The sequence below is a fragment of the Mastigoproctus giganteus genome, chromosome 6 (assembly GCF_048544385.1).
Source record: "Mastigoproctus giganteus isolate SK-2022 chromosome 6, ASM4854438v1, whole genome shotgun sequence".
Lineage (NCBI taxonomy): Eukaryota > Metazoa > Arthropoda > Arachnida > Uropygi > Thelyphonidae > Mastigoproctus > Mastigoproctus giganteus.
The window spans coordinates 81,148,539-81,163,780 of NC_143580.1; the positions used below are offsets into that span (position 1 = coordinate 81,148,539).

The following is a 15,242-nucleotide window of genomic DNA, read 5'->3' on the forward strand; positions in this document are numbered from 1 at the left end:
GGCAATGGTTAGTTATCTTGTAAAGACTAACTCGTTTTCCATATTTTCTGAATCAAATTATGTTTACATAACGGGATTTAACTAACTAACAATTATGGCTTGCCTTTGTTGAAAAACTTGCTTTGAACATTGTTCGTATCCTTCAATAAGTAAAAGAATCAACATATATTAACAATAAAGTATCATTTTAAAGATAAATCCATAACGATCAATAAACATTTCTACTTCATAACCTTTTTAACAAACTTATGCAACCAAGGGCCGGATTAAGGCATGGGCTTTAGGGGCTACAGCCAGGAACCTCCGCCAGCTGGAGGGCCTCCAGAGATTAAGTGAAAAGTTATTTCATTTGTGAATGCTGAATCAAAGTATAAGTACTCTAAATTATCTATTTAAAAATAGAGTCCAATAAATATACTGCATATATATTTGTAGTAAACATACTACGGCCAAAAGAAACACTGTACTATATACATATATATTGCATGACGGTTTGTGACGTCTGGATTTGTGCCGGAAATTTTTCACTTCAGGAACTTTGTTGGGCAATTTGATAAATTCAGGCATTACTTGTGTTTAATGATAACTAATGCGACTGGAGAGAGGAGTTTCTCCAAAATGAGACATCTAAAGAATGTACACAGATCGACAATGGCACAAGAACGACTAAACAGACTTGCTCTCATGGCAATTGAAAACGATGTTCTCAAGAACTTACAATTTACTGATGTTTTGGAGAAATTTGTTTCCAAGAAATTACGCAAAGCAAATGTTTGAATTTTAATTGTTGTTAGCCTTGTAAAAATAAATTTAATTTTTCTTTAACTTTTTTTCCCCTTTTGATAATATTACTGGCGGCCTCACAGTACCTGTAGCACAAGGGGCCTACAAAATCTTAATCCGGCGCTAATGCAACCACTGTCCTTTTTCGTATATCTAAGTCACGCACGAATATGAAAAGCGTAAAGCCAACATTGCGTGGTTACCTTGCGCTAACTTTCACGTAAACATACAGAGAACGTGGATCAACGTTTGACAATAAAACATGCTTTTCTATCAAAGCTTAAACAAATCTTTTTATCCATTTATAACATTGACCTAAAAATAATATTACATTCCTTTTCGTATCTGAATCAGAAGATACCAAAATCTGCATAGCTGAAGAGTGAACACAATAACCAAATTAGCAAGAGGAAATTAATTTAACTTGACTTAAAATGTACGATACAGACAGATACTTTGGGAAACTACTATAACTTTATATTGTAGTGGTACCTGAAGTGGCGATAGAGAAGATGTTCATAGCTTTTGCCCAATACGGGCAGGACGACGATCGGAGTTGGGGCCTGAAGGAACTTATCAGACTGCTTGAGTAGCAGCCAGACATTGGTTAGTTTCCAGCAAGGATGATTAATAAATTCTAAAGTGTTTTCTATGAGCAAAATGCACATGAATAGGTCCTGCTTGGAGGTGGGAGAGGAGATTATTTTAATTTTTTTTCTAAAAATCAAAGAATCTGATTATAACTTTTAAATCTTTCTCTCTCTTTCCACCAAATCTTTCCCCAAGAAATATTAATCATCTGTTTACAAAAATGACACCACTACTACTAAATAGATGACATTTTGAACTGTAAGATAGACAAAACATATGATTCTCAAAGTTATAAAATGATCTTTCCTTAATTAAATATCGATAGTGAATGGGTTAATCGTTTTCTTACAGATTTCATCAACAAGCACTAGTAGAGGTGAAAATCTTAGATCATCTAGGAAAGAAAGACAGAGATTGTTACCATAACGTTATCCACATGCTACACCATTTTTACTTCAGGAATCATCTCTGCATTACCTTTGAACTTATGGGGTGAGTAATACAATCCTATATGGGCCATTTGATATTATTATAATCTACTAACTTTGTTGGGTTGCATTAGTAATTTTTATTGATAGTATTCAAAGATTTCGTTTCGATGGAAACGAGACAAGCTTATCAGTGAAAAGAACGAAACCTCCGAAATCATTTGTCATTCATTCCACAAATATGTGTAGTGTCAGTCCCAATCTCACTGTTGTCCATTTCCACCTACAATCTGCAGGCCCACTTACTTTTCCTAACACAATCGCAATTATCTGTTTCCTCAATCACCACTCATCTCAGTCGTCCTAATTATTCGGTCTTTCTTTCACTTCAAGGATTGTATCAGAGCATGTATCTGCTCGTCAGAAATTTCCTATTCTTGGATCTACAATTGAGTGTCTTTCTCAGAGCATCCTCAGCGTCATGTCATGATAAATAACTTGGTTTTAAACAGGCTGAGTAGAAAAATTGATTCTTGTAAAAACTGTAGTCGAGCCATCTGGTCTCTAACGAAAACTACTCGCCGCAACTTCTGTTCGTCTTTCCTTTTACAACCTGATAGTTATATTGCATCCTCATCAAAAGATGAAGCAGACTTTTTAACATCCTGCTTTTTTTGAAACTCTTGTACCAATCATCTTGATAAATAACGTTGTGTCATTACAAACATACTCCACTCAATGCCTCCGTGGTATCCAGTCAGAAAGATGACAGAAGAATTCTGAACAATCATGATGCTAAGAAAGCTCCAGTTTCTGATGACATTTCTCTACCTTTCTCAAAACCTCTACTCCTCAGCTGGCTTCTATTTTGTGTCGTCTCTGTATACTCTCTTATTCCACTGGTGTTTTATCTTCTGCATGGAAATTTTCTCATACCGAAGCAGTTCCTAATAAGAATAACAAATCCTCCCCATCCAATTGTCGTCCCGTTGCATTTACCTCTAATATTTCCACAAAGTAATGGGAATATCCATCAACGGCCTACTCAATACTATCTTGAAACCTTCCATTTGATCAAAGACTGCCAATATGAATTCCATCAGTGTGATCCACTGGTGACACCGGCTTATGTTACTCACGTTTGGACAAATTCGATGGAAAGTTCAGTTAAACTCGAGCAGTTGTTCTTGACATTTTTAACGCTTTTGATCATGTGTAGCGTAAGATCTAAACAAGCTCTCATCTCATTGGCTGCCTACTGAATTTTGAAATTGGCGGCCAATTTTGACTCCGCAGCCGAGTGGTCACGTGCGGGAGTCCAGTAACAAACGCTCTTTGAGTAGACCGGGGTTCAAGCCCCTGACTGCTGAATACGATCGATCTGCCAACCCGCACTGGACCAGCGTGGCAGATTATGGTCCATTTCCCTCAGCATGAATTGTTGAGGAGGTTTCCATCCTGCAGTGGGTTGATAATGGCTGCAATTTACATTTTTTTTTTTCACTCAGACCGATGACTGGTGATAACGATTCCCTGAAACAAAGTACTTAGGCATCATCCTCGATATGAAGTTGACATTTTACAAGCATCTCGTTCATGACGCAACGAAAATTAGGAAATACACGGCACTAATTGCCAGAATTAGTAGAGCAGACTGGGGCCTTAAACTTGCACTAATTTATGAAACTATCTTCTTGTCAATTGTCTGCTACGGTGCGGTGTACCAGAGCCAACATCCAGCAAAATAAAGCTAAGTTGGATTCAATTCAGAGAGTTATGCTCCTCACAGTTACTAGAGCCTGTCGCACTGTTAGTACGCCGGCCCTTCAAGTCCTCGCAGGATATCTACCCCTGTATCTTGAGGTGATCAAGAGAGGCCTATTTCAAAGACTAAACAGAGGTATTCCCTCCGAAATCCTTGACATCCACCTTGATCTAGCCAACAATCCCAAAAGAGCGAGAAAACGTATTGCAAACAAACTCGTCGAAATTTGACAAGACGCATGGGATAACACAAGCGAAAGAGCTATTACCAAACTTTTCATACCTTCTGTTGCCCAAACATGCCCAAAGTCTCCTCCCTGGTTTTCACCGGGCCTCCAAGTAACATTCTTACTTACTCGACACGGACCCTTCAGGAAAAAATTAACAGATCTAGGCATCGAAGAAAACCCACTTTGCACATGGAGCAACCTGAAAGCTGGGAGCATGTAATGTAATACTGTCCTTATTATGAGGATTACAGGATAAGACTGATCACAAAAACACACGGAAACCTACATCATCAGAAACATCTATTTTTGCAAGATGAGCTCTACTATCATCCCTTACCGAGTTTGCTCAATCAACCTTCCAACTCAGACAACAATCTTTTAGGTAACAGTTCGACAGTAGTACAAAGGGAATCCACCTAAACGCGCTGAAAACCCCTACGGGGTTTGCAGGATAAACTAGTGCCTCTGCCGGGGTACCATACGCTGCAAATCCCATCCGGGGTAGGATTAACTTCAAACTCTGCTGACACCTTCGGGTCTGGGATGACTTTGCACCTGTATACTGGAAAGTGGGTCAGGTTCTACAAACGCCTTCGGGTGTAAACGCCATATGGCACCTCTTTGCAGGGTAACTGTTACCCTGCAATCTTTTTTCTTTCCTTGGGGCCCTGGGTGGACGGGCCAAGGAAAGAAAAAAGGGCTCCAATCTTCATTCCCTACCTACTTCCGTCATCTGGAGGACGCCTTCTTTCCACGTCCTTCTTCTTCCTTCCCTCTTTACCTTCCCCCTCTTTTTTTTTTTTTTTTTCTGTTGTTTTTTAAACTTGGTCTCTGTCAGAAAGCTTAGGCGACCCTGGTAGAGGCCAACCAGAGTATTATGGGCAGCCTGGCTCACCTCCCAGTGGTGGTGGCGGGCAACGCGGAGTCCCATTAGGGGTCCTGCGGCCAAGAAGCCAGTGACATAACAACAGAACATAACGCTACTCTGACACAAACCAGACATTACACTTTTTCTGGCTTTTACAGAAATTCTGTATTTCTTCACAAAGTACCATGGCGCAGATGTGGGAAACCACCGGTGGCGCCTTCCACAAAACACTATGCCACTATGATAACGATAAATGGCTATTCAATTTCTTTGAACCTGAAGATGGTTCAAAGAAGAGCGACCAGATTAGTGATAGGTGCACTAATGTACAAATCGATGTACAAATGAAGAACGGCTTACAAGGTGTGGTTTGCAAAGTTTTACAACTAGACATCTAAGGGGAGATCTGACTGAGGTGTATAAAACGCTGAAGGGATTGAGTAAAATAGATAATAAACGTCTGTTCTTCATCATTTGTGAAACAATAACCACGGGACATAAATATAAAATCTCAGAGAATTACAGAAAGCTAGGTCTCATGAAGTTCATTTATGGACAGCGGGTTGTCGAACACTACAATAATTGCCTCCCGCTATGGCAGAGGCAATGAATCTGGCTAAATTCAAAGCAGAATTGGATGTCACCTTGAGAGTTAGTTGGTTAGTCGCTGTTTTATGGCTGAATGGCAACTAAGGCCATAATGCGCCAAGTCAACCACCATAAGGGAAGGAAACAGTATGAATATTATGTTTTATTTTATGCTATTATTTATTTATTATTTTGTTCTGGCTGATGCAAAAAAACGTTCGCTTCTTTGCTTCATTTGGTCTTACTAATAGTGACGTTTCCAAAAGTTTAGTTCTTTTCCCCACCTTTTTCCTGTTGCACAGCCCTTGCGGAAGCACAGTGCATATAAGCACCGTCCTCCCCACATCGAGTGGAAGAGGCCCGGATTAGAATACAATCACTGAAGCGAGGAATTTTTATGGGTACTTTTCGCATTTTATGGGCCTTTTTCACAAAGTGGCTGAGTTAGTCGGTCTCAGGAGATGGTAGCATGGTTTTTTTCCTGCGGAAACTCGGGTTTTTCGTCCACCAAACAGAAAATCGAATTAATAAAACATGCAATTTACAGCCAATATACACAGAGCAATATGGCTGTTGCTGACGCTCCTAAAACCCTACTATAACAACAACCAAAAATAAAAATCCTACCATAGTTTTGCTGACGTTAGCAGAATCCATAACACCTTCAAATTTGATAACATTGCCGGAACAAGGTATTTCCATGCGCCAGGCAGAATGATTTCTCGGTGCCCTTTACTGAGGATATATCATTTTTTTCTTCATTGTTCTTCTGTTTTTGACGTTCATTAAAGAATGGCGCCTCTAACAGGAGCCCTGCTAACCCGTACTTTAATCCGGCACTGTTTGATAAACCTCTGCACAAACAGCTTCAACTTCTCGAATATCTTCCACCAATTCCTTAAGTACCGATCTTCAGATATTTCTTCAAGGAGGCAAAGAAAACTTAGTTAACTTAAATAAATCCTTCTAAAACTTAGCCCTGTCTTATTTCACGGGGGGAAAAAAAAAGTCTACGGATCCTGTCCTCATCTCCGATAACAGATTTCTAGACTAGACCGGATACCTCCGCACATCTAATATTTCTCCGAGTAAGCACATCACAAATATTGCTTCCTCTGCGTAAAAAAAAAACAAAAAAAAAACACGTTTTCTTTTTCGTTCTCGACGTTACTTTTTCTCTAAGCAGCTACTGATTCAGTACAAATTCCAAATCCGCTCTACCATATTCCCCATCTGGGATGTTGTCTCAAAAACTCTCTCAAGCTCCTTGAATCTGCCCCCAAAAGCAAGCAGTCAGATTAATTAATGATCCGCCCTTAGGAAGTCTCCCCATTCTGTCTCATAGATGTTCAGTTTCTGTTGTATGTTTTTTCTATAGATACTTCCATGGACACTATTCTTCCAAACTGACATATGTAATTCACTCGCTCTTTCTAAAATCGTTGCGAACACGTGCCTCAACTAGTCAATATTCATTCAGTGTCCAGCTACAAACTTATAGAACCAACTTTTCCTCTTCTCATTTATCCCTTCTACTTGTGTCTTTTGGAACAACCTTCCTTTACACTTAATTCGCGAAAAATTCCATCTACAGAAATTAAAATGAAATGTCAACAAGTATCTTCTAGCCTTTCAAGCTTCAACAAATTCACAGATTAAGTACAGTACTACCGATTCCAATACCGTTTGTGTTTGGGATTTTCTTAAAAGAAAATACGCAGTACTAAAGTTACTACAGTTTCTTAACCCTTTGTGTTTGGAGTTTAAAAAAAAAACAAGAGCATTATGCAATCACAAAAATGTAATTGAAGGTCATATGGATATCGTACATTACTCTAGCTTAGTTTGTGACTTCCAATTTTAATATATACAGTATGTAACTTCGCGGATTTAGTTGTTTATTTCTGCCAGCGATGGACAAATTCCAGAATTAATGTCACGTAATTTTTGTTTATATTATAATGCATCCCGCGTTTATTTCTAAATATTGTATTATATCACTGTAGAACAATCGTAATTATAAAGAGTTTTACATAAACACCTTGAATAGTTAAGAATTTAACAGATGTTTTCGAAATTTATTTCACTTTCTGATTTAGTTTCTTGTCCCGTAAAATCACAGTATAAGTGATTTCAAGTTAAAATATATAAAGATGAATAATTGTCGAGGATAACCTTTCAGAATGTTCTCATTTCGAAGCAGTTTAGAACATTCTGGGAATACACTCTACTCACATTACTAATGATCATGTCGACTATGGTTTTTAGTGATGAGGATAGTATGGGTGATGTAAAAATCATTTTTTTTCGCTTTTTTATCGCAGAAAAGTCCACTTCATTTCATCATTTACCCATTCTAATACTAATGATGAGAATCATGATGGTACTCAACAATCATTATATTGCGAAGGTACAGCTTTTCTCATTAAAAAGGAGAATAATGTCTTTACTGCTTTACCGGATATCATTACGTTACAGATTTTAAGCGTCTATCAAGTATATGGTCCTTTCATTTCAAATTTATTCACAAATATGCATCCAAAAAAAGGGTAACCAAATTTTCGCATGCCCATCTCTCTCCATTATACGAGACTTATTTTCACTGTTCCTGTTCGTTACTGCCGAATTAGACAACTACAGTATTTTAATAATTCTGAACAGTTTAATGTTCTTATTTCGATTCTTTTTGCTCTTGATATAAAGCGGACATCAAAATAACAAGTTACATCTATCTGAAAACAGTTTAAATCCATTGCTATTAGTGAACAAAAAATATCTACAGGCGATTGATGGTCATTCGTTAGCTACCCTGTTTTCTCTCTCTCTCTCGTTGCGTATACCTTTCACCCACGTTAATCGTGGTACCGACTGCTTACGCAAGCAGTGTGTTTCTTACTTCAACAGTTTCTTGATAAGAAGGGGGTGAAGTTGTAGCGCGAATTTAACGCGGGTTAGCTAGTGAATGACCTTCACCGGCCTACAGAAATTCTCCCTACTATAAACTAGAGAGGCTATGTTTAAAACTCGACATGCGACGTTTTGATTTATTTCATAGGGTGAATCTTTATGAATTAATTAAGAAGAACAATTACCAAGGCTTCAGCATCAGCATAATCAGAAGATTTGCCTACTCCTTGGTCCAGTGCCTAAGGCTTCTCTACAGAGAGAATATTATTCACTGTGATCTCAAACCGGTAAGTTCTTTTGTTCCTTCTATGTACAAATTCATTTTTGTTCTTTCTTTGTACAGATCTACATTTAATATTACTTATTTCTCATTCGTATAGGAAACAAAAAGCACGGAAAAATACTGTTTGAATTATTTGTGGTACAAGTTCATGAATAAATCATTGTTTTGCAGACTTTTCCACATGTTTGGCAAAGTTAAATTTCGATAACCTCACGGATCCGAACTGGCATTATCTATAGATGGGTAAAACAGATTAAGTTTAAAACAAATAAACGCTGCCGATTATATTTTAAAATCATAGCAGAATATGCCTTCAACACAATTCCAAATAACTGTACTCATATGACCATTTAAAGCTTAATTAACCTGCTTCATAAAATCTGATATTTTGCGCTCATTCTTCGAAAAAAAATCTGTAATCATGAGCAAATCATATGTTTGATTTAAGTAATACGCAATTTATGTGTATAAGGGAATATGACTTGTACACAATCCTTATGTAAGTCGGTCTCATACAGACGTTACCGCCTCTCTCTCTCACTTCAATAGAGTGCAGTTCAAACTTCAAGAGAGAGGACTTACGAGTGGACCGAGATATTTCTTGAGCTCTATTAACTTGGAGAGATAACTGCATGCTGTTAGATACGAATTACAGGAAGTATTCAAGAGATTTATCCATAAATTTATCCTAGAATCCACAAAAGTAATTGTTCCAGCGAAGCAGTTCCGCAAATGAAAGTCCACAAAGTGAATGACAAGTGAGAGTAACATACACCAAACCACTGATGGGGTAATACGGGCGAAAGCCGAGTACGAGAAATCACTAGCAAAGAAGCTAAAAATTGAGTCTATTGCAGTCTTGTTTTCGTGCGTGAACACAAAAAAAGAGTGAATTAAATAGGGCCATTAGTCGCAGTAAGCCCAGCGGAAGTGTCTCATGAGTTGAATAGGCACTTTGCAACAATATTTACAGTTGAAAGACTTTTTGAACCCCGAGAGAATAGTGATAAGGACTCTAACTACTATAAATTAAGTGAAACATCAATTGTGAAGACGAGTCGATGAGAAAAACTATCGAAGTTGAGCGAAAGTAAGACTCCAGGAGTGGGCGGTAGGAGGGGATATCGAAAAGTTCGTACCTAGAAATAATAGCCCTAGAAGGTGAAACTTCACAAGAACTTTAATCCTTTTCTATATATTCTCCATGTACAGTAACACATTTCTCCCATCTATGGATCAGTTGTTTAATATCTTGATCATAGAAGTCCGCACTTTTTGCCTGAAACCACGATTCCACTTCACTGATGACGTCCTGAGACGAATCAAAGCGGCGTCCACGCAATGGTTTCTTCATTTCTAAAAACGAGAAGTCTGACGGTGCTAGGTCAGAGAATAGGGTGGGTGCTGCAGTAGCACAAATCCAACAGTTGGCGAGAACATTGCAGTCGACGTTGCTTCTGCAAAGGCGTCAGCAATCTTGGATCCCATCGTGCGGAGACCTTAGACATGTGCAGATGGTCATATAAAATGATGTGGGTAGACCCATAACTAATTCCCACTGCATTTGCGATGATATGAATTGTCACACGTGTGTCACTCTGCACCAACTGTTCGACCTTTGGAACTGTCTCACTGTCTATGGATGGCCTTCCTTCTCTTGGTTCGTCAAAGACACTTGTACGACCGCAACGGAACTCCAGTTTCCACTTGTTAACAGTGTCATAGGATGGAAAATTCTGCCCATACACAGCTTTCATTTCTTCGTCAATTTCCTGAGTTTTCTTGCCCCGCAAATGCAGCTGTTTGTTTGTTTGTTATTTGGTTTTTAGGAGCATTAGCAACTAAGGCTATATTGCTCTGGGGATATGCGGTGGTCACGGGTTCGAAGCCCGGTCTAATCAAGAAGCGTGTGCTACACACTGCCCCGCAAATGCAGCAACTTGATCATTGCTCGATACTTCACTTTGTCAGCCTTAGCCTCCTTCCTCAGATTCCGGTCTCCACCTCTGGTGTACGATGAAATCTACGGGAATGAAATTTCACATGTTGGTTATTGAATATGTAGACAACTTATATTAAAAACGGCATCTTCCTACTGATGTTTTATCTTGGTCAGGGTACGAACTTTTTGATACCCCCTCGTATATATCCTGTTATACTAAAAACTGGCAGCAAGTGAATGCATCACTGGATGAAATCATTATTACACTCAGATGATTACCCTGGACTGCAGAAAAGCTAATATCTCCTCAGTCCATAAAAGAGGTGCAAAAGAATTGATGGGCGACTATAGACCAGTAAGTTTGACTTCAGTGATGAGAAAAAGCATTCAGTCTGTGGTTAAGGATATAAAATCAGGCCCATCTAAATAAGAGTGGTATCCTTAATGGATACACTAGAATCATGGGTTTGTGAAGGGGAATTCTGATTTGACTAATCTAGTTAATTTCAGCGAAGGCACAAAACAGTTGGATGCAAAAAAAAAACGTTGACGTTACTCATCTTTACTTCAGCAGAGCTTTTGATACGTAAGAGGCTGTTATATAAACTGGAATTACCGATAGGATCTTTCCTTTTTTTCGTTTGATCAAGGGCTGCTAAAAAGGCAAAATAGTGATAAATGTACATTCTCATGATGGACCAGTACAGCAAGTAGTGTTCCTCGGCGATCAGTCGGGACCACTTCTATATCTTCCTTAATGATATTGATGAGGGAGAGCGGGTAAATTTGTCAAAGCTTGCTGATGTTTTAAAGAGGATTAGCAGCCAGATCCAGCTTTTGCTTCAAAATGGCTTAGATCGATTGCACAAATAGTCTGAAAAATGATAACTGAACTTTAATGCTTCTAAATGCACCAATGGAACAGAAATTCAGGAGTTAAGCTGGAGTGAAGTTGAGTTAAAAGTGGCTGAAGACGAAAAAGATTTAGGCATTACGACTCAGTCATGAAGTGTAAACAAGTGGATAAGAAGGCACACGGTATTTGATAACATACAGGACCTTCACAAGTAAGGAAAAGGATGCCATTATCCCTCTATATAAGATGACGGTGAGACCCTATTTAGAATATTGAAAAAAAAGTTGGTGTTGGGTTCTAAGCGCATCAGCAACTTTGTTCATACTGCGCCGTATATAATGTCTGTAAATTACGTGCGTGTGTTCCGTGGTCGATTTGCTGGTTGCCGGACGAAATCTCGATTTTCCGGAGAAAAACCATGCCATCCTCACCTGAGACTGACTAAGTCGTCCAAGTTCTGAAAAAAAGAGCCATAAAAATTGCTCACGTCATCGAGGATCCGAATTCCGGTCTTTTACACCGTGTGAGGAGGACGGTGATTACCAACTGTGCTACCCAGCAAAGGCCACTTGAAAAACAGAGCTTCTAGAAAGGATTCAAAGAAGGGCAACCAGATTGGTGAGAGTTGCTAATCGATGCCTACATGAAGAGCGACTTACAACGCGCAGATTACAAAGTTTGACACTTAGACACCTTTGCGGATCTGATAGAGGTATGCACATGTGTATAATTCACTGAAGGCAATCAGTACTATGAACGAATGAAGTGGCATATTTTACTGGCAGAAGAGACAGCAGTTCGTTGTATTAATCACTCAGGTAAACAGTGGGTTTCTACTGGAGAGGTAAAGTACAAAATATTTCTTCACAGCCTCAATCTGTTTAGTTGTCAGGCTGAACTGGTGGTTTTTCAAATGGACGATGTATACTATCATCTTCAAAAGCATGGTGGTAAATTTTGAATCTCGTTCCAAATGTTTGTTTTCTTTTTATTAGTAAAAAATTCAGAGCTACAGGGCTCAATAACTTCCACGATTTTTTAATATATTAAAAAGTAAGAGATTACCTCAATCTTTTTCGTGGAATGCTTCGAGTCAATTCTTTCTCATATGTGACGAATAAAATAAGATGAAAAAAGTAAAAAAAAAAACGAATTAATGAATTCCCTCACTCATAGAGATACGACCAAATCTGATGCGCAACCCGACCCCGAAACACATCAAGCAAGACCATGAGTGCGAGAAGACATTGTGTCATAATAAATAGTTAAAACTGGTTCCGATAATAAATAATTAAAATAACTAATTAAAACACTATTAAAATCACGATTAAAAACTATTTAATTTCAGAGTCAAATACACGCACAAACACTGTGATATTCCCATCCTGTGAACACGGCGATCAACCGAAAAGCGTGGTCTGCTTAAGGAAGGGAAACAGCTGTGCATTTCGTTTAAATTTGAGTATTCATCGAAATCGTAACTTTTAATCTGTTTAATTTACACTACACTATCCGTTTAATTTACTCTACACTACTCGCTTTGAAATTTACAAACAATATACACTGAAAGGACATAATTCATTGTATAACTGGTTCCTGGGCAAAGCGACGCTGTCACCCCTCTCGCTAGTGGACGAACCTATCGCTTGACAGGTATATAGATACAGTGTATCACTGCATTCATGTAGAAAGTGATTCGATGTCAGTATGGATAAACTTCGTGAGTTAACCGAGTTTAAAGACGGATGATAGTGGGTGCTCGACGCATGGGTCACTATATCTCCGAGGTTGTACAGTAATTGCATAATCCCCGTTCGACAGTATCAAGAGTGTATCCGGAATACGCCATTTCCGGAATAACATCTCATCGTGAACAGCGCTGTGGGCGGAGAAAGGTGGTGGATGAACGTGGCCGTCGACGTCTGTCTCGCATTGTTTTAGTCAACCGAAGAGCGAAAGTGGTACAAATCATCGCCGACTTCAATGATAGAGTTACCAGAAAAGTCTCCACCAAGACCATCAGGCGATCATTAGCCGCAATAGGTTATGGGATCCGCCGACCCCCCCCCCCTCCACAATCCCATTGCTAACACCACGACACAGGGCGAAATAACATTGGCACTGGACCTTGGATGATTGGAGACGGGTCTCCTGGTCCGATGAGTACCATTTCCAGTAATTTCGAGAGGACGGGAGGGTGCCTATCTGGCAGAAACCTCACGAAGATATGCTTTGATTTGATTTGATTTTTTATGGCGCATTGGCAGCTAAGGCCACGAAGATATGCACCTGTCATGTCAACAAGGAACTGTTCAAGCAGGTGAACAGCCGGTAATGGTCTGGAGTGTGTGTGTGTGTGTGTGTGTGTGTGTGTGTGTGTGTGTGTGTGTGTGTGTGTGTGTGTTCAACTGGCACACGTTGGGACATCTGTGAACGTTCCAGGTTACCTGTCCATCCTTGCAGCCCATCTGCATCCCTTCATGGTCATCGTGCTCCCACAGGGCAATGGACTCTTCCAGCAGGACAACACGCCTCCCCACAGAGCCGCAGTGACTAGAACATGGTTCGAAGATCAACCGCAGATTTTACCACCATGAAACGCCTCCCCGTTCACAGGACATGAACCCTGTGGAAGATCTTTGGGATGCTGTGGAAAGGTCAATTCGAGCTTTGGATCCTCCACTCAGGAATGCGATGAAATTATGGACAGCGGTGCAGCGTGGATGGAAATACTTGTGGAACGCTTTCGTGAACTAGTGGACTCAATGCCTCGCCGTGTGACTGCCGTAATTTGGGCCTAACCGTTACTAGGTAAGTATCCCATGATGTCTGTCCACTTAATGTATACAGAGCAATGTGGCCTTAGTGGCTGATGCTCCTAAATCCCTGCAAGAACAACAACTACCCGCTTCCAAATTACCAAGGACGTTTATATATTCCAGATTCTCTCCAGACCAGTGAATGTTGATTGTCCTTCTGCAGACAGAATCTGAATTCATTTAAGAACAGTACATCAGCCCACTGGTCCTTATCCAGCCTACCTGTTCACTATCCCACCGCATTTCCCTTCGTTGGATGGTAGTTCATGCCATGGGTCTCCTTGCATGGGAGAAATCATTCTGCAGTTGCAACGAGCTGGCAAGGCAGTGCTCTGAAATTAGTGATGTTTGCGCGTATCGTAATAAAAATGGCCAAGAATTCGTAAATACCAAATATCTGTCTTTTCTTAGACAGGAACACCCCCTCCAATCCCATGGGCAGCTAGCTGTCTTACAGTGTCGATTGTCCTGAACTGATTCCATAGACGGGTGTTCAGATGGAACAACTTTGCCACAAACTGGGACTTGCCTGCTTTCAGTATTTCAACAACCCACATATGGGTTGGTTTTAAAGCCATTGGTTCATAAATCTGCAGCCTGACTAAAATGCTATTATGTTATATAAAATAATCTAAAGGAAGAAGATATGTATGCTACTTGGAGAAATAGTAGCGTTTTTCCACCATTTAGTTTTGATGTCTACCGTTTTACTTTACAAATCTACCGTATGTGGTCTCTCTCTCTCTCTCTCTCTCTCTCTCTCTCTCTCTCTCGTGGTCTCTCTCTCTCTCTCTCGTGGTCTCTCTCTCTCTCTCTCTCTCACACACACAGTAAGATAAATTGATGCAGCGTTATGTAAAGGTTTAATTTTCCTAATTGTAAAACCTGTCATGTATAAAAACTGTTATTCCTGTTATATTGTATAAAACTGTTATTCCTGTTATGTTGTATAAGATAATCTAAAGGAAGGAAGAAGATATGTATGCTATGAGGAGAATTAAAACTTCAAATTATATTGTAGTCACGGGATAATATGCATGTATTCATTAAATACATCCCGAGACTTTTGACAATGGCATATATAACACAACACGATAAATTAATTCAACAAGGCGCTGACGCACTATAAATAAGACTAAAAGATTTTCCATCAATTGCTCGATTCTTATTTTCCCTCAAAAGG

At 39.5% G+C, this 15,242-nt stretch overlaps 1 protein-coding gene across 4 annotated transcripts in view; it reads left to right on the top strand.

The window, feature by feature from the left end:
* Positions 1-15,242, top strand: part of LOC150084435 (dual specificity tyrosine-phosphorylation-regulated kinase 4-like) — a 268,389-nt gene that overhangs the window by 216,165 nt on the left and 36,982 nt on the right. For all 4 annotated transcript variants that reach the window (XM_090375223.1, XM_090375226.1, XM_090375224.1 and 1 more), the window contains exons 5-6: positions 1,726-1,866; positions 8,308-8,446. In XM_090375223.1, the coding sequence (XP_090231349.1) occupies positions 1,726-1,866; positions 8,308-8,446 (280 nt within the window). The remainder of the gene's footprint in view (positions 1-1,725; positions 1,867-8,307; positions 8,447-15,242) is intronic.